Raw genomic sequence first — 20,662 nt, 5'->3', positions numbered from 1 at the left:
AACCTTTGCCAAAATCCGTCCCAGAAGTGTGTGACTGGGGCCTGTGAGCAGCAGGGAATCCAGGGCTGTGCTGAGAAACAAGCAGAGGCTCCACTGTGTGAGCTGGAATCAGTTGGCCAGGTGGGGGAGGAATCGGGTGCAGCAATTAACCCTTTAGTGTATGTGTTACAGCAGACTTGCCAAGAGACTGGGACCCCAGATACAGCTGCCAGACTTTACACTGGTGCCCCCACATCTCCAGAGCATGGAGCAGCTGGCACCTGTAGCAGTGGAGGGAGGAGAAGTGCAGTTTGCACCATTGCACCATTGTATCCCCTGAGCTCAGAAAGCAGCAGCCCTGGTGTGAGCCCTGGTACCAGCATTGATAATAACACCAGTAAAGGAGTTGTATTTAAAGCACAAGTGCCAATACAGGAGCCCGGTTTATGCAAACTCGGCAAAGCTCATATGGGCAAATTCACTAAGATTCGTAGTTGCGCCAGGCGTAACTTCGCCGCACTTCGCCAGGCGTAGTTTCGCCAGCGCTTCGCAAATTCACTAAAATCCGAAGTTGCACTCAGGGGTAGCGTAAGGTTGCGAAGTTGCGCTAGCGTTGATTCGCTAAGTAAAGCGAAGTTACGCTAGCGAAGGCTAATTTGCATACGACGCGAAATTCAAATTTCAATGGAGGAACACGTATCAGCACTACAAATGGCTAGAAAACCTTCAAATCATCAAATAAAAATTTTATTTTGCCCTACACATGTGCCCACTGTCTAGGTAAGTTGCCATGAGTCAGGAAATGTAGGGGGGAAGGAGGGGAGCCCCAAAAAAAATTTCGATCTTTTTCAGCCTATCACCCATAATGTAGAAAACACGCCAGCGTTTTTTGGGACTTAGAAAAATCTTTGACTTTTTTTGAAACAATCCCTATCTACTCTATTGCGCTTCGCCAGGTCTGAGGTAGCGAAGGAAGTCTAGAGTAAGAGGTAGCGTTCAGTACACTGCGCACGTTAGTGAATTTGCGTAGTTACGTCGCTAGCGAAAGTTCGCCAGGCGTAAGGGTGCGAAGTAACACTAGCGAAACGATGCCAGCGTTCGTTAGTGAATTTGCGCAGTAACGAAAATGACAAACGCTAGCGAAGTAACGCTAGCGTTCGGCGCTTCGTCGCTTAGTGAATTTGCCCCATAGACTGTGTGAAGGGGGGGGGTTGACTGAAGAGAAGGTACTGTCTCTTAAAGGTACAGACACAAAAGAACCAAAAATTAAAGGCAAAGTCAAAGAAACACTAACTGCTGAAAAAGGAGCTGAAGCCTACTAGCCACCTAGCCAACTTGCAAAATAAGAAAAAAAACTGCAGTTGTCAATCAAATCTGTAACATATGTGTTAGCAGTTTCTGAAGGTGAAATGAGAAAGAATTAAATGCACGGAAGAGAGATGAGTTAAGGGATGAACTTGCTGATATTGATTTTCAAATAAGTGAGCTGTATAAAGATGTCAGTCCATGGAAAGAGATCTACCAAATAAACAACGATTTGAAACAATGGGATCTAATGTCCGTAGTTCTGTATCAAAGCCTGTTCTGCAGAAATCCCACCAAGCAAGTACATCCAATAGCCCCGGCTCATCCGAGAGTGAAACAGAGTTTATCAAGCTGTTACCCCCCAAAAATGCAAAGGGGCAGAGGAAAGGTAAACTGGCAAAACAGATGTGGATAATCCGGAAAAGAACAAATCTGTAATTAAAACCTTTAAATTTAATAAACAGAAACAAGATCTGCAGATTTTGAGTTATCTTCGGATCCAGATTTACCAAAGGTTAAAGGCAAACTGAATGTGAAGTCACCATGCAAGTCTGCTTCTGTGAGAAGTGAGAAACAGTGTGAAGGAATCCTAGAAGCAGGAGAATAAAGTCAAATAGAAGTTTTAACAAAATCATCTCCAAGTGTGAAAGAGAGTGGCGAAATGGAGAGCGGCACAATGGAGAGTAACACAATGGAGAGTGGTGCAGTAAAGATCGGCACAATAGAGAGTGGCACAGTGAAGATCGGAGCAATGGAGAGCAGTGCAATAGAGATCAGTACAATGGAGAGTGGCACAATGGAGAGCGGTGCAATAGAGAGTGGCACAGTGGAGAGTGACACAATGGAGAGTGGCACAATGGAGAGACGTGCAATAGAGAGTGGCACAGTGGAGAGTGACACAATGGAGAGTGGCACAGTGAAGATCGGCGCAATGGAGAGCAGTGCAATAGAGATCAGTACAATGGAGAGTGGCACAATGGAGAGCGGTGCAATAGAGAGTGGAGAGTGACACAATGGAGAGTGGCGCAGTACCGATCAGCACAATGGAGAGCAGCACACAGGAGATTGGCCCAGTGGTGAGTGACACAATGGAGAGTGGCACAGTGGAGATTGGTGCAATGGAGAGCGGTGCAATAGAGATCGGCGCAATGGAAAATGGCACAGTGGAGATCGGCCCAATGGAGAGTGGTGCAATAAAGATCGGCGCAATGGAGAGTGGCACAGTGGAGATCAGTGCAATGGAGAGCGGTGCAATAGAGAGTGGTGCAATAGAGATCGGTGCATGGAGAGTGGCACAGTGGAGATCGGCGCAATGGAGGGTGGTGCAATGGAGATCGGTACAATGGAGAGCGGCACAATGGAGAGCAGTTGCAATAGAGAGCAGCACAGTGGAGAGCAGCACAATTGAGAGTGGCACAGTGGAGAACGGGGCAATGGAGAGCAGCACAGTGGAGATCGGCACAATGGCGAGCGGTGCAATAGAGATTGGTACAATGGAGAGTGGCACAATGGAGATCGGCATAGTGGAGAGTGACACAATGGAGAGTGACGCAGTAAAGATCGGCACAATAGAGAGCAGCACAGTGGAGAGGGGTGCAATGGAGAGTGGCACAGTGGAGAGCGGCGCAATGGAAAGTGGCACAGTAGAGATAGGTGCAATGGAGAGCGGTGTAATAGAGATCGGCACAATGGAGAGTGGTGCAATAGAGATCTGTGCAATGGAGAGTGGCACAGTGGAGATTGGCGCAATGGAGCAATGGTGCAATGGAGAGCGGTGTAATAGAGATTGGTACAATAGAGAGCGGCACAGTGGAGAGTAACACAATGGAGAGTGGCGCAGTACAGATCAGCACAATAGAGAGCAGCACAGTGGAGAGCAGCGCAATGGAGAACATCGTTTTCATGGACAGAAGGTATGTATGATGGGAAACCTCTTGCAAACTGAAAAATGATTAACTTTTTACCTGTTAACTGGTGATGTTTTTAAGTCTGAATGGTCTGAATATTTAGTTTCTTTCTGAATTGAAAGTAATATTGTATTTGTTTTCACTAATAAAAAAAATCCTATCTGATCCCTATTGTAAGCAGCATAATTTCAGATAACTAAAGGATTAGTAAATACAGATTAGATATTGAGAGACATTCAGAGAGAAATGGGAGAGGAAACCTATTTGCTCATATTGTGGCCTCTAAGTTCAAGGTTTTCCCAAGAGAATTCTGGAAACATGTCCCCTCCCCCCCAGGGCCATAAATCAAGGGTCCTGTCACACGTGAGTGTCTCACTCTGTTATTGGTCAAGGCTTTAAAGGGAGCTGAGATTTATTCCGATTTGTGCCCAAGAATTATTTTAGGATTAATTATGAACCTCTCAATTATCTGCATTAAAGTGTAGTAAAGATTATTATGGAGATTCACCTCAAACAAGAAAGTGATCCTGACCCACAGCCTAATCCCTATGATAGAAAGTTGCAAGTAACAAAATAAAGTACTGTCTCCTCTATGATAAGAACAAAGCCAATATCACAGATTTCTTTTTCTTTGTAGAGTTCTTCGCCCTCTTGGCGTTGGCCGTATACACAGGCATGACCATTAATTTCTTCGGGAAACTATATGCCGACTGGAGGTTTTCCTGGCCGTACATCTTGGGTTGGATTGGAGTTATACTCACAGTATCTGCAGGTGGGTCTGTTAGAGGCACTGGGAAAGGTCACCTTGGGTTATGGACATAAAAATAGGGCGCAATGAGATTTGTAGCTGGAACCCTAATAACAAAGGTTACGGTTAGGGTTAGTGAGGCAAGTTTGGAAAATGTTTTCTTACTAGCGATTCACATTATTGCTGGAGGTTTATTGGGGGGACTAGTCTCCGCATCCAACACCAGCCTTAAACTAGTGCTTCAAGGAACAGCAACAGCAAATATGAAAGTGTTTAAAGGAATGATGATATAACGCAGTGTTGTGCTGCACTGTTACAAATGGTGGGTTTGCTTCAGAAACTCTACTATAGTTTATATAAACAAGCTGTTGTGTAGCCATGGGGGCAGCCATTCAAGCACAGGATACACAGTAGATAACAGATAAGTACTACTATAGTTTATATAAACAAGCTGCTGTGTAGCCATGGGGGCAGCCATTCAAGCACAGGATACACTGTAGATAACAGATAAGTACTTCTATAGTTTATATAAACAAGCTGCTGTGTAGCCATGGGGACAGCCATTCAAGCACAGGATACACAGTAGATAACAAATAAGTACTACTATAGTTTATATAAACAAGCTGCCGTGTAGCCATGGGGGCAGCCATTCAAGCACAGAATACACAGTAGATAACAGATAAGTACTACTATAGTTTATATAAACAAGCTGCTGTGTAGCCATGGGGGCAGCCATTCAAGCACAGGATACACAGTAGATAATAGATAAGTACTACTATCGTTTATATAAGCAAGCTGCTGTGTAGCCATGGGGGCAGCCATTCAAGCACAGGATACACAGTAGATAAAAGTTAAGTACTACTATAGTTTATATAAACAAGCTGTTGTGTAGCCATGGGGGCAGCTATTCAAGCACAGGATACACAGTAGATAACAGATAAGTACTACTATAGTTTATATAAACAAGCTGCTGTGTAGCCATGGGGCAGCCATTCAAGCACAGGATACACAGTAGATAACAGATAAGTACTACTATAGTTTATATAAACAAGCTGTTGTGTAACCATGGGGGCAGCCATTCAAGCACAGGAAACACAGATAAGCTCTGTAGTATACAATGGAATTCACACTGGGTTTCTCATGTAAGAATGCTGTATAGCAATGTCACCTGGGTCACCCTAGTCACCCAAGGTTTTCTTTGGCAGTTCATCTAGCTGTTGTGGCTTGGCTGAAGTATCTCCAAGGCTGCCTAGAGATTTTTCAAAATGGGCCTCCCAAACATGATCATTCTGACTGACCAACATTTCTAACCTAGGAGAAGCAGTGAGGCTGATCGTCTGCACCTCACAACCCCCCCCCCCTGATCTGTGAAGTGTGGTTATGTGGAAGTGGAGACCCAGCACCTCTGGACTTTATTGGCTGACATTTCTTCTTGAGTTATTGAAAGGTCTCATATTTGTGCCAATGAAAATACAAGGAAGGGGGAATGGAGCCAGTTCTGTTTATTAACATTAGCTGCTTTTTAACCTGATAGATACGTAATGCTATGCCCATGATACATGAGATACATGTGTAAGTGGTTGCCCTCCATACCCAGCGTTGAGTCAGGAGCCGTGTAGAACATGCTGATTGCCATAAAGTCTCATTGTTGTCCCTTTTCCCACAGTCACAGAAATGACAAACGGCCAATTGTCCCCCATGATTCCCGTTTTCTCTGGGCGGGAAAAACTGACCCAGATTAATGTGTCGATCATTACTGGATGGAGCTCACAATGTCTCTCTTTCTCTTTCCAGGTATTTTCCATACCTGTGCCTATGTAAGAGGTACCATTCAAGATGCAGCAAATGTATCCGCTGGATAATAAATATGTGCACCCCATTCCCTTGCCACTGGATGCCCCCTCAAATTGTCACTGGATGTCCCCTTTAATTGCCCCTGCCACTGGATGTCCCTAATCATTCCTCTTTACTAGTTCCTGTAATTGCCCCTAGAGAGACATAGTGGTACTGGTACACTGGGGAATATTCGGGTTGTTGTCGTTACCCTGCTAATCCTGTATTTATTTTTCTTTGTACAAATGTTGGGGCCATAGGGGGTTCCCCAGTGATGGGCAGTAAGGGCCACATGTAAGTCCCCTCTCTGTGTCTGTCCAAGGCTGACTGGTTACTCAACCCTCTGACTGCACCCATTGGACTATTCAGCACATTCACTTTTGTATTGAATCCACTAATAAAACTATGTAAAGTAATAATGAGTCATTCATGTAGAATCCAAGACTTAATACCAAGAAATGACATTTTATGTGGATAATCAGCTCAAATTGTCTCTTTTATCCTCTTCTCTGTCTGCCTAATATTCGACAGATTGCTGCACTGTATAACTGACAAACTGCATTAGAAACAGAAACACCAAAAATGATTTTATATATATATATATATATATATATATATATATATATATATATATATATAATGGTTATATATTAGTATATACAAGCTGCTGTGTAGCCAGGAGGCAGTCGTTCAAAGGAGAAACAGTTACATAGCAGATCCACTCTATAAAATGTAATGGTGTTCTACAGAGCTTCTTTGTTATTTAACCTGTGCATTTAGCCCTATTTCAATTGGCACCATTGCTACAAAGCAGCTGTTTCTATACACAATGGTTTCCAACACAAACACCCAGTTGTACCAATGCAGCACAACACTACATTATATTTATCTTATAACACTTTCATTTCCTCTTCCTAAAAGTGGAAGTTCATTGTTACAAACACATTTCATTTTCAATTTTCTGAACATTTAAATAATTTTTTTCCAGTTGCTTTTATGTTTTAATTTCTATTGTATTCATAAAATGTAAGTAACCAGAGTTGCTCCATTTCCCAGCAGCCCCTACTAAGCATGCTCCCTGAGTGTTACTAACGTCTGTTCCATAGCAACTGTTACATACGGTACATGAGTTGCTCCATTTCCCAGCAGCACCTACTGAGCATGCTCCCTGAGTGTTACGAACGTCTGTTCCATAGCAACTGTTACATACAGTACATGAGTCGCTGCATTTCCCAGCAGCCCCTACTGAGCATGCTCCCTGAGTGTTACTAACGTCTGTTCCATAGCAACTGTTACATACGATACATGAGTCGCTTAATTTCCCAGCAGCCCCTACTGAGTGTTACTAACGTTTTAGAACCATCTATTGTGTGTAATTCACTACAGAGGCCCTGAATATACACGTATTGTGCAAACAAGCAAAAAATGCACAAATTTTTTTATTTGCTGCCAATGATTTAGATACAAATGTTTCGGTATATTTATATGTATATATATTTATAGTGTGAGTAACTGAATTCCCATTTTGAAGCCATGTCACCAGTGAGTCACAGCAGACACATAATGGAATTACTCATAGGGGAGAAGCGAAACACCCTACAGACTTTATCTGGTTTTATCTGCCCCTCTACCTCAGCCTCCATTGCTTCTCTCCATTGGGAATAAGTTGCCCTACATCACTGTAGTTCTGGGATGGGGAGGGGGTCTGTGTACTTGTAAAAGAACTGAAATTTGCCAGAGTAGCTTTACTTCTCCTTTATAAGATATAACTCAAATTCTGACATTGCTTCATTCATTAAGCAACAAATAGCAAAGTAATGTGAATGTGAGGGCAAAACATGTTTGTATCAGCTATTCTATGTTGGCAATAAACTACTTGCACTTTTCTTTATTTCCTGAATTCTGCCCAACACACTACAGTCTATTTCTTGTGTAAGAGTCTGATGTATTCCCTTTTGTACTCTCGTCTCTTCCAATTTTCTGATATATCCAGTAAGATCCATGAAAACATTCTTATCTAACGCTTATAACCCTAACCCCAATACTCTAACCCTCCCAATTTAAGCACTTCTTGTACCCAGGGGCATAACTACAGAGGAAGCAGACCCTGCGGCTGCAGGGGGGCCCAGGAGGTACAGGGGGCCCCATGAGGCTCTCATTGATGAGCAATTTGAACATATATTGGTAAAACAGGACAAACACTGGATATGTTGGGGGTCCTAAAATTAATTTGCTGTGGGGCCCAGCAACATCTAGTTACGCCACTGCTTGTACCTCATTTCCTTGCCTGAGAATTAGGGTAGTTTTGACTTGAGTTCTGTATCTGTTCCTACTCAAGTCCTGTTCCTACTCCTGTCTCTACACCATCTCCATGCCACTCGACTTTCAGTCCTGTCTTGGTCCTGTTCTTCTTCCTGCTCCAGTCCTGTTCCTACTCCTGTCTCTACACCATCTCCATCTCACTCTTAACATTCAGTCCTGCCTTGGTCCTGTTCTTCTACCTGCGCCAGTCCTGTTCCTACTCAAGTCCTGTTCCTACTCATGTCTCTACACCATCTCCATCTCACTCTTAACATTCAGTCCTGCCTTGGTCCTGTTCTTCTTCCTGCGCCAGTCCTGTTCTTACTCAAGTTCTGTTCTTACTCCTGTCTCTACACCATCTCCATCCCACTCCTGACTTTCAGTCCTGCCTTGGTCCTGTTCTTCTACCTGCGCCAGTCCTGTTCCTACTCAAGTTCTGTTCCAACTCCTGTCTCTACACCATCTCCATCCCACTCCTGACTTTCAGTCCTGCTTGGTCCTGTTCTTCTTCCTGCTCCAGTCCTGTTCCTACTCATGTCTCTACACCATCTCCATCTCACTCCTGACTTTCAGTCCTGCCTTGGTCTTGTTTTGTCCTGCTCACATCTGAGCAGCTGATCCCAAACAGTTACTTTCCTGAAAGATTTAGCACCCATCAGAACCGTGTATTGGGGATTTCTCCTTAAATCGCTGCCAGAGGAGCAACTCAACTTGTTACAGCCCTCTTCTCGCCTACCACTCATTCTATTTCTATGTGAAACCTGAAATAGTCAGGACCAAAGCTCAGTGCCCAGCTCAGAGTTGCCAACTGTTACCCAGTTTTGGAGCCCATCCCATCACTGTAGGGAGTGTAGGCTATTCCCATGACTTATTTCAATTCCTCATCAGAGTTTAATGTGCAGTGAAATCATTGGGGCCACATCATGCATCTCTGACCCCTGGACAACTATTGGACCCTTTCTCTGCTAAAATTTTTAAGATTAACCTGGGATTTCTAGTTGATGTGTATTTGGGTGCCCCAATTTAGAAGGATTTTGGATGGGGTGCCCCCATTTTTGATTTCCTTTATTTCTTGGCTAGTATTTCACTGGCCTAACAATTAAAACAGCAGCCAGGGCTGGTCCCGCTATTGCAAATGTGCCGTCAATGTACTAGCCACGTAGCTCTACCAATATGGTTGCCACCTGGCCACTATTTGACTGGCCCATCCCATTAATCACCAGCTACTGTAGGTATTAGAAACATAACATCAAAATAGTTGCCAGTAAAACCCCTTCAGACTCATTTATTAACACTGGATCCACCCTTTGCCCATCCAGGCACCCATTCTGCTCATTTTCCTGCCCACTTTCCTGCCTCATCCACTCTTTCTCGCCCAACCCACTCATTTTCCTTGCCTGATAGTCGTAACCACCCCTGCCCCCTACCTGGGCAGTAGAATTACTACTTGGAGACACCCCATAGAAACTACTTGATAGAGCCCCCTGATTTAGACATCGCTGTTTATCTGTATGGGGGGGGGGAATAAGTGTCTGAAGTACCTGGGGGGGTTATAAAGAGATTAAACAATTTATCTGGGCTTGGTTGTGAGGGGATTGCAGCATTTAGGTGGAGGATAAGAATGGTCTTCAATCTGGGGGGTTGGAATCAAAATATTGAAGAAATAAGGGGTTTATGGTGCATAAACATTCTAAACACTATTATGCTATACAAATAAAGACTAATAGTAAGAGTAGTACTAAGAGGGTTGGTAGAACATTTGCAGGAGAAGGTGCTGCTAAAATCCAGCTTTCATTGGTGTGGAACACATTAGGCAGGGGGAGCTATGGGCCAGGCAGCCTCTGCTGTCACATGAAGTTTATTTGTATGCAGCAAATAAAGGGTAAATGTGCATGTTTGCAGTTATAAAGGGAAGGGCCAGGGGAGTCTGAGGAAAAGTGAGTGAAGCTGAAATTGCTGGTGGTAATTTGGGGTGAGTTGTACACAACAGAGGAAAGAGTCTAAAGGAATTCAGAGAAGAAGAAGCCTGAGTATTAGATTGGGCGTCCCTCCCCTCCCTCCTCCCCTCATTCCACCTGATGAATTTGCCTGCAGGTAAGGGAGCAGGTTGGTCAGGTTCTGGGCTGTGACTGATCAGAGTGCGTGAGACACAAACAGTCTCACTCTTTCGCCTCTTTCCAGTGGGACAAATAGGGCCATTGGATTTCCTGGGATATTAACACCCCAATCTTTCCGACTTATTCTCCCAGTGACCAATGAAGGCAGAGGAAGTGCAAGCTGACATGCCCAGCAGTTCCCTACATTGTGCCAAGGCGGTGGGCTTCTCCCTGCAGATTCCCTTCTCTGTGATTGTCAGGGTGCTGATCCTCCTGCTCTGTGTGTCAGGTGAGTACCCTCAGCTCATTGTACGTGCGTCCCCCCAGCACTGCTGCACCGCAGTCTGACACTTCCTCAATACAATGTTTACTTAGGATTTCATGCTTGAGCAGCGCTGCTCACAATAACACAAAGTGTTGCTATTGTTGTGAAATACTCTGAGGTTTTCTGCTCTAGAGAAGCCACTGAGTGGCAGAGAAACAACCACTGCTGCTGGACTATTGGGGAGCAGGTGGAATTAAAGGGGTGTGTGTGCAATATTTACTGTAGATGCTATGTACAGTTCACAACTTGTGTTCTTCTAAGGTAACTCCCTAAAAACCCTTTAATTAGGTGAGTGTGTGATGTCAGAGCAAGCAATGCTGCATATTAAATCCAATGACATCACTCTGGTGTTCCAGTCCTGCCCTGTGTTTGGGGCAAAGTGGCAGAGGGGTGGGTAAGTCTCCAGGGCAGTCTCCCTTGTCTCCCCACGTCAGAAAGACCTTGACCATCCCTAATACATATAGTCCAGTCCATCCTTTGTTTTGTGCATTTACATAGCAGAATAGTTGGGGTTACCATAGAGTAATGGGGTTCTATACCAAGGTAATAATAGTAATACAAGCTGGATCATCTTCTGGCATTGTTGAAGTCATATTACCTAGAAGACACAGGGTTATACAGAAGAGCTGGTTCCTTGGGTTTCCATTTCTGGGTCCACATATTGGATCATCCCAGTAATTCTGGAACAGCTGTAAGGGACCAGTACAGCTTCTTTCCCCCAGTGCCCCCCTGTACTAGTTGCACAAATTCTCTTCTAGGCTCCCTTGTGCAATGGGTCAACACAACATACCTTCCATAGCACCCTCCTATATTGGCCCAGCACACCCTTTATACACCAGTACCCCATACCTCATTAGCACAACTTCTCTCCCATAGAAGCCCCATTAATGGATCAGCAGCTGCCCAGAATAATGGGTCACTGAATTTTGCCCCTAAGATAATGAATGACATCATGCTATTGGTCCCCTACACTGTATTGGATCCCCGGCAGTGCTATATCTCTGCTCCACATGTAAAACATCAGCCCACACTGAGAGAACATGTCCTCACCCTTCAGCCCATAAACTGAAACTTTGAGCCAGGGGTGTGACTGCCATTCAGTTTGTTTCACCTGCAATAAACAAATATCAGGCAATAAGAAAGTGATGAAAGGAATCAGCAAACAAAGCGATTGTTACTACAATGGTCAGTGCATTCCTAATGCGGGAAGGTTGTACAACTATTCAGCCTCTTGTTGGGGCACTAAATATTTCCCTGTGACACCCCATTCTTCTGTGGCATTTTTGTAAGTCTCACTCTGGAGCTGAACAAGCGGCAGCCCTGAAGGTGTCGGTGTAACAGTGCACCAGTGTGTGTCTTGCACAATCATACGCCATAAATACGTCTTTACTCACTACAACTGCCCTAATGTTGACTTACAATAAACTTCTGCAATGCCAAAGATATGTGCAGTATTTCTTCTCCCTTTCATTTCTCTAAAAAGAAGAATATTTGCTATGAGCCTATTGTGTGCCCAGAACATTCCATCTCTATATATTTGTATTTATACATATGGGAGGAGGGAGGTGCCATATTGATTCCCTTAGACAGTACAGTATGAGGGTATAGCTTATTGTGTGCCCAGAACATTCCATCTCTATATATTTGTATTTATACATATGGGAGGAGGGAGGTGCCATATTGATTCCCTTAGACAGTACAGTATGAGGGTATAGCTTATTGTGTGCTCAGAACATTCCTTCTCTGTATATTTGTATTTATACATATGGGAGGAGGGAGGTGCCATATTGATTCCCTTAGACAGTACAGTATGAGGGTATAGCTTATTGTGTGCCCAGAACATTCCTTCTCTGTATATTTGTATTTATACATATGGGAGGAGGAGGTGCCATATTGATTCCCTTAGACAGTACAGTATGAGGGTATAGCTTATTGTGTGCCCAGAACATTCCTTCTCTGTATATTTGTATTTATACATATGGGAGGAGGAGGTGCCATATTGATTCCCTTAGACAGTACAGTATGAGGGTATAGCTTATTGTGTGCCCAGAACATTCCTTCTCTGTATATTTGTATTAATACATATGGGAGGAGGTGCCATATTGATTCCCTTAGACAGTACAGTATGAGGGTATAGCTTATTGTGTGCCCAGAACATTCCTTCTCTGTATATTTGTATTTATACATATGGGAGGAGGGCGGTGCCATATTGATTACCTTAGACAGTAGAGTATGAGGGTATAGCTTAGTATGTGCCCAGAACATTCCTTCTCTCTATATTTGAATTTATACATATGGGAGGAGGTGCCATATTGATTACCTTAGACAGTACAGTATGAGGGTATAGCTTAGTATGTGCCCAGAACATTCCTTCCCTGTATATTTGAATTTATACATATGGGAGGAGGTGCCATATTGATTCCCTTAGACAGTACAGTATGAGGGTATAGCTTATCGTGTGCCCAGAACATTACTTCTCTGTATATTTGTATTTATACATATGGGAGGAGGAGGTGCCATATTGATTCCCTTAGAGACAGTACAGTATGAGGGTATAGCTTATTATGTGCCCAGAACATTCCTTCTCTACTAGACTGCTACAGTGGCTGCTAGTGTTGGATCTGCTCTATTTTGGGGCGTCAGGCTAGTGATTTGAGACAGCCAGATTTATTAAATAAGCGGTGTATTTATTTACAAAAGATGTAAAAGGTGTACCATAAAAAGACAACTAAGATGGAGGGAGGAAGAAAGGGATAGGGAAAGGTGCAATGGAGTGGGAAGTATTTCCAATGCTCATTATATACGCATAAGGCTGACCATTCAAGCAAGCATACTAACCTTTTCCCAGGACAGCCACACCCAAAGGTAGTCCCAGCCAATGAGGTCAATGTTAGTTGTTTTTGGAGAAATAACAAATAAAAAACAAACAAATACAAAAAGTATTGTAGAAGTGATACCTATATTGGCTAACAATAAAAATAGATTGCAAACTGTGGGAGAACCAAGGCCCCTTCATCAGGCAAAATAGAAATGAAATCTGGAAAGGCTCAGCATATATACTGTTAGATCAGTGAGAGGGATTCATAGGCAATACGTGAGATAAATAGAGATCAATGGTACAGATAATAAAATGAAGTAGGTTGGGGTGTAAATAGTCCAGGAGTCTGGATTCAGTTGGGTCACACAGTGTCACATGAAACCTGACCCTAAATGAAGGTCCTGCCTTGTTAATTAACTCCATACATTTCAATTCATAGACCTTCCCATTCAGTTAGAATCAAGACCTTCATGCAATGATTGTGACTGCAGAAGTGTCGCCCCACTGGTGTATCACATGATTTGCTCCTGATATTATGTATGTGTTGGTTCATGCTTGTGTAGAGTTTTTGTCCAATGTATCTGCCTCCTATAGAGCACTTAGCACATATAATGTAATGTATAGCACATTGGATGAAGCACACCAATAGTCCTCCTGAATGGTGTAGACTTTTTGTGTATCTGGTATTGCAGCTTGATCTTTGCACAGGATGGATTTGTAGGTTTCACATCTGTTGCAGGAAAATGTCATTGCTTTAGTTCCTTGAGGAAGAGCTAACAATCATTTCCATCAGATTAGGTGGTTGTCTATAAGACGAGAGGTAGTTCTGGGAATATATCTTTTAGTCTGGTATCTGTATGGAGCATGGGCTGCAGGTCTCTGACTATTCCTCTAATAATTGTGGGTTGTAGGTAAGTACAATAAAGACCCTGTTATTTTCTGTATTTTCTTTGTATTCCAAGAGTGTGTCTCTGGGTATTTAAGTTGCTCTGTGGATTTGATCATTAATAACCTGTGGATGGGATCCCTGATTAACAAAAGCTTTCAGTAAGGAACAAAGATGTTTATTTCTGTCATCAAGGTTTGAGTAAATCCGCTTGTATCTCATAGCCTGGCTAAATACAATTGTCCCACAAACTGTCCCACCTAATTTATGCAGGACGGCCTGTTGGTTTTTGCTATAGGGATGTTGGTATAGTTCCATATTTGATGTAGATGGGGGTTTTCAGGAAGCTGATGTGTGAATAAGAATGGTTAAGGTTGATAGTGGGTGGAATTTGTTTAATCTTTGGGGGAATGCCAATAGTTATTTTTCTGCTGCTCCATACGATGTGAAGTATGTCATCGATATACCGTAATTAGGTTAAGGGCCTGTTGTTGCAGGAAGAAAGGAAATGTTCCTCTAACTTGCCCATTATCAGATTGGCAACTGAGGTGCAATTTTGCTTCCCATCAGTTGGAGTTATATGGCATCTCCTGACAAGTAGTTGTGTGTCAGTATAACTGGGGTTCACTGGTACTTAATGAGCTTGATACCAGTGAACCCCATGTTACCCAAAATCTCATCTAACCCTAATACAATGGCTTCATATGTCCTGTGATACTAATGGGGGGAATGTTCACAACAACAGGCTTTCTACAACTCCCTGAGAGCTTTCCTGGGCCGCACATATTCTTTAGGGGTAAGTTTTGGATTCAGCTAAATTCCAAGTTGGTGGTTGCACAACCCCTAATTGGCATATTCAAAAAAGAGCAAATTCAAAAGAATCTTGTTTGAAAACAAAAAGGTCCCGTTTAGACTTGCAGAGTGTCACATGGGTTTAAGGGTTCGGCTTTGGCTGAAATCTAAGGACTTGCCTAAACCCCTCATACTTATTAACCCAATTGTCTCTACAGAAAGGTTCAAGTGTGCACATTTAGCTGCCCTGATGCTTTCCCTCAGTTGCTCATAACCCATGTCCTGCCAATACTTTTATTCTCATTATGACAAACTTGGCACACTGAATTATATACTCTACTCGCACCCCCAAATGCCTCACAGTCTTCCCCCAAATAAGCTGAGAAAACAGTTACCCTTCCTGCTGGCAGCTGTTAGATTCACCCACAAACTGGCACCTATGATCTTATTCTACTTAAGAGTCATAATGTGACCCAAATAAATATTGCTCAGCTCTGCAGATACAAATGCACTTTCAGTGAGCAGAATCACCCACCCTAACATGTTTCAGGTACTACTGCCCCCCTTACTCACGGGTACCAGGGCAGAATAATCTTTATTGGCCCCTCTGCAGGTGGCAGGGATACAGCATGTCAGGAGTCAGAACCAGGGAGCCAACAAACACAAAATGTGTGACTTCTTCACATCTTTGGAATCTTTGGTTGGTTTGGAGAAAAAAATCTCTCTTTTAGTTCAGCAAATACAGTAGGTTCCCCAGATAAAACTCCACATTCCATAGATTGTTCCAGTGTTATCCACATAAGTCTTTTGCTTGTGCTGGGTGCCGCCATCTTTCTGGACACTGGAATTTTATGTGGGCTTGATGGTATGAAGAAGTTCCACCAGGGTCTTTCTCTTCCCCACTATGTCATTCTCCTCCAACTGGAACAGCCACAATTGCTAATGATGTGAAGATCAGAGCTGAACTTTCCGGCAGGCTGGATTCTCCTAAAGCCATTTCTGATTTTACTTTAACCTTTAGAACTTGGCCCATTCTTTACTTGGAAGGATCATTTTTTAGAACAGTGAGCTAAGGCCACATCCACCCTAGGGGAGCAGCCCCCTGTTCAGTTACTGCATGGTCAAATGAGTTTACACTTCTGGAGTCTTCTCAGAATTTGCATTTTCATAACATCTTTCTTGATCCATGAGATAAGGTGCATTTTTTGTTGTTGACCCCATTAGTCCTCCTCCAGGTCCTAATTCAGAGCAGTAGACATTTCTACCATAAACTACTACTTAATTTAGCTTGGCATTATCTTCTACATGAAAACAGCTGAAAAAATTCAGTTAGAGGCTGCTGATACTTTCTTATTCAGTGATATTCTGAGAACAGCGCCCCCTCTGTAATCATCTGGCAGATGCACTCCCTACACATTAGGTGGTTTGTATAAAGTTTCACACAGTTTGACTTCTCTGGAGAGATACAATGAGAAAAAGAGAGCACAGTGCAATCAGTGCTATAGGGTTCCCTTAAGGCAATGGGGATACAGTATATAATGGAAATATAAAATTAATAAAGAACACCATTTTGTAAAATATAAGGATATTATAAGCCACCCAAGAGTTCCATGACAATAAAAAAGCACAAGGTCAAAATGACATCTAATACATATAATTGTATCCTGACCATGCCTAGCTTATTGCAACGACCTATGCCAAGCCTATAGCACCGATCTATGCCAAGCTTATAGCACCGACCTATGCTAAGCTTATAGCACTGATCCATGCCAAGCCTATTGCACCGATCTATATCAAGCCTATAGCACCGATCCATCCCAAGCTTATAGCACCGATCCATGCCAAGCTTATAGCACCAATCAATGCCATGCCTATAGCACTGATTCATGCCAAGCCTATAGCACAGATCTATGCCAAGCCTATATCACTGATCTATGCCAAGCCTATAGCACAGATCTATGGCAAGCCTATAGCACTGATCCATGCCAATCTTATAGCACAGATTTATGTCAAGTCTATAGCACTGATCTATGCCAAGCCTTTAGCACCGATCCATGCCAATCTTATAGCACAGATTTATGTCAAGTCTATAGCACTGATCTATGCCAAGCCTTTAGCACCGATCCATGCCAAGCTTAAAGAACCAATCCATGCCAAGCCTATAGCACTGATCAATGCCAAGTCTATAGCACCGATCTATGCCAAGCCTTTAGCACCGATCTATGCCAAGCCTATAGCACCAATCTATGCCAAGCTTATAGCACCGATCTATGTCATCTATAGCACCGATCTATTTCATCTATAGCACAGATCTAGGCCAAGCTTATAGCACCGATCTATGTCAAGTCTGTAGCACCGATCCATGACAAGTCTATAGCAATGATCTATGCCAAAAGGGTGCATGTGAGCCCCTAGTCAGTTAAATACGCATCTTGGGGCAAGAACTGTCCATGGCCCTCACACCTTACTGCACAAGATGAAAAGTGAAGTAGCAATCCGCTTGCACTCAGTATATGCTAAAGTGGTATGATCCATTCTGTGTTACCAGCATGTTCTGGGAGAGAAAGTGCCAGTAGCAGTAATATGGAATGATCCATCCTTTGCAATTAGGTTTAACATAATGATTTTGCCAGTACTGATAATAATAATAAAATGGTATGATCCATCCTTTGTTATTAGGTTTAACATAATGATTGTGCCAGTACTAATAATAATAATAAAATGGTATGATCCATTCTGTGTTACCAGCAGGTTCTGGGAGAGAAAGTGCCAGTAGCAGTAATATGGAATGATCCATCCTTTGCAATTAGGTTTAACATAATGATTTTGCCAGTACTGATAATAATAATAAAATGGTATGATCCATCCTTTGTTATTAGGTTTAACATAATGATTGTGCCAGTACTAATAATAATAATAAAATGGTATGATCCATTCTGTGTTACCAGAGGTTCTGGGAGAGAAAGTGCCAGTAGCAGTAATATGGAATGATCCATCCTTTGTTATTAGGATTGTGCCAGTACTGATGGTATAATCCATGGAGTGTCTGGGCAAAGGAAATATTTCTGGCTTTGCAGGTTGTGTCTCCCTTTCTAGTTGGTCTGGATGGTCCATCCATGATGCTGTGAGGGCCCCACCTCTTTACTTGCACATTATTATTGTTGTTGAACTCAGCAGGTGTGATATAATGCTGTAGCTTGGGTGTTTCTACCCAACCCAGGAACACCCTCTGCTATTGTTGTCTTTTCTGATTATTGCTTATTACATTGCCCAAGCAGCCTACACTGGGGATTGTTGTGTTTCCTTCACTTGGGTTTGCAACGACTCCTGCCTTTCATTATTCCCTTTCTCCTCTCTTTCCTATCACTTTGTTATCAAGACTAGGCAAGTGCCACCTTTTCTAAAAGGATATACTGGCCACGTGGCACCCCTAGAAACATATGGATCTGTTGTGAAAGGTTGTGTAGGGTGCAATCCATATATTTCTAGCATTACAAACACCCCCAAACTGTGAATGCACCCACCTACCCCAACTATCACTGAGCTTCAAGCATATACAGTGAAACCTCACATTTCCATCCCAGGACTTTGAGACTTCCCTCATCTTACACTTTTTTCTGGTCCCGCCATTATATAATGTATTTTCCTGAATTTTACACCCCTGAAATACAAAAAAGGGGTTTTCCTATATATGCCATCAATGAGAGTATGGTACATTATTATAGTGAAGTTGGGAGCCATGAGCCCCACACAGTAATATACACATTCCACCCTTAGTGCCCGGTTGCTAGTCCTGCTGGAAATGTGACATATTTCCCAATCCAAACACCTTCAGCTTCAGTGCCGTGCAATAGGACAACAGTAGCTGCACCAGGGACAAATAAATACTTCAAATATTTGCTTTTTCAGGACTGGGTATATTTGTGTCTTTTGTAATGAGATGCTCCATTGTACGCCGGGGGTGGGCCTGTGTAAACTCAGAATATTTGTGCCATTTTGGGCCGTCTGGTTTATAGAGTGATTGTTATCCAGTCAAGCACAGGACTGAGCTACAGAAAGCAAAGCAATCATCATGTTTCTGTGGGATCTACCTACAACTAACACTGGCACCCCCATGTATCAGTGGGATCTACCTACAACTAACACTGGCACCCCCATGTATCAGTGGGATCTACTTACCAACTAACACTGGCACCCCCATGTATCAGTGGGATCTACTTACCAACTAACACTGGCACACCATGTATCAGTGGGATCTACTTACAGGGCCTGAACTAGGGGTAGGCAGAGTAGGCGGCCGCCTAGGGCGAAATCATGATGGGGGTGCACTTTTAGGGGGATTTTGTTTGCTTTTTTTAAACCCTGGTTTGATTGGCCTTTAATAGTTTTTAATTTTATAAACCGCCTATTCCAACCCCCTCTTGCCCGTGATTTGTACTGTGGGCACTCCCCACCTCTCTCTTGGCTGCTGCTGGCACAGCTACATATTTGTGGGCAATATGGTGGATTTTTGGCTCCTGCTGGCACAGGTACAGATTGGGGGCAATATGAGGGATTGGCTGCTGCTGGCACACGTACAAATGGGGTTAATATGATAGCTGCTTGCACAGGTACACAGATGTTTGGGGCAGTATGATGGATTTTTGGCTTCTGCTGGCACAGGTACAAATTAGGGGCAATATGATGGATTTTTTTTGGTTGCTGCTGGCATAATTACAGACTGGGGGTAACACTATGATGGATGTTTTGTCTTATGCTGGCACAGGTACAGATAGGAGTCTTGGGGGTAATCTGAGTGATTGACTGCCGTTGGCACAGGTACAAATAGGGGTAATATGATAGGCCCTGGCACAGGTACATGGGGCAACATAATGGCTGCTGGCACAGGTACAGTAGGCAGTATGAATGGTAAGGTGGAAAATGATAATGTAGGCCCGGGTGGGGGGGCACTGATTGAAGCCCTTGCCTAGGGTGCCAAAATACCTTGGCCCGGCCCTGTCTACTTGCCAACTAACACTGGCACCCCCATGTATGAGTGGGATCTACCTACAACTAACACTGGCACCCCCATGTATCAGTGGGATCTAACTAACACTGGCACCCCAAGTACTGAACCCCAACTAACCTGTCCTGTGCTGACTTCCATGGGATACTTAACTCTGTGTACTCACACTGAATCCACTTACCTTGGGATTTCTGGATGTAAATGAAGTGGAGCAAATGGCCCTTATAATAAAAGACCATAGATCTGCCTATAGGAGACAGAGAGTCCTCTCCGGGGCAGTTATCCAATCAATTGATTTACTGTAGTACTGGCTGCTAGTGATGATTCAGCAGTGCAGTAAAGCAGAGCTGTTAATGGATTGAGTAGAACAGTGAGAGTTTAGCGGGGCCCCAAGTAACCCAAGTGCTGGGAACTAAAGCCTCCGACCCACTGCACCAACAATGCAGCAATTAACTAGATTGCACCTCCAGGCATGTGACAGTTTCCCTTTATTTTCCCCTCCTCTCATTATTCCATAACTGCCACGCAGGACATTGTTCCATGAGAAAGTTGAGTGTCAATTCACTGAAATACCCCACGGCACTGAGATCAGCTTCAAAGGCAAAGTAATCCCATCAGGGAGGCAGAGTTTATCACTCAGACTGTATACTGTATATAGACATATCCA

The 20,662-nt window shown here is 43.3% G+C and overlaps 1 protein-coding gene across 1 annotated transcript in view; it reads left to right on the top strand.

The window, feature by feature from the left end:
- The first annotated feature begins 10,040 nt into the window (after nt 1-10,040).
- Nucleotides 10,041-20,662, top strand: part of nectin4.S (nectin cell adhesion molecule 4 S homeolog) — a 29,293-nt gene continuing 18,671 nt past the window's right edge. Inside the window, exon 1 of the mRNA XM_018233659.2 lies at nt 10,041-10,458. Coding sequence (XP_018089148.1) covers nt 10,329-10,458 — 130 coding nt within the window. The 5' untranslated portion in view covers nt 10,041-10,328. The remainder of the gene's footprint in view (nt 10,459-20,662) is intronic.

Source organism: Xenopus laevis, chromosome 8S, assembly GCF_017654675.1.
Source record: "Xenopus laevis strain J_2021 chromosome 8S, Xenopus_laevis_v10.1, whole genome shotgun sequence".
NCBI classification, from domain to species: domain Eukaryota; kingdom Metazoa; phylum Chordata; class Amphibia; order Anura; family Pipidae; genus Xenopus; species Xenopus laevis.
The sequence above is the reverse complement of the archived record's forward strand: the minus strand, read 5'-3'. Positions and strand labels throughout refer to the sequence as shown.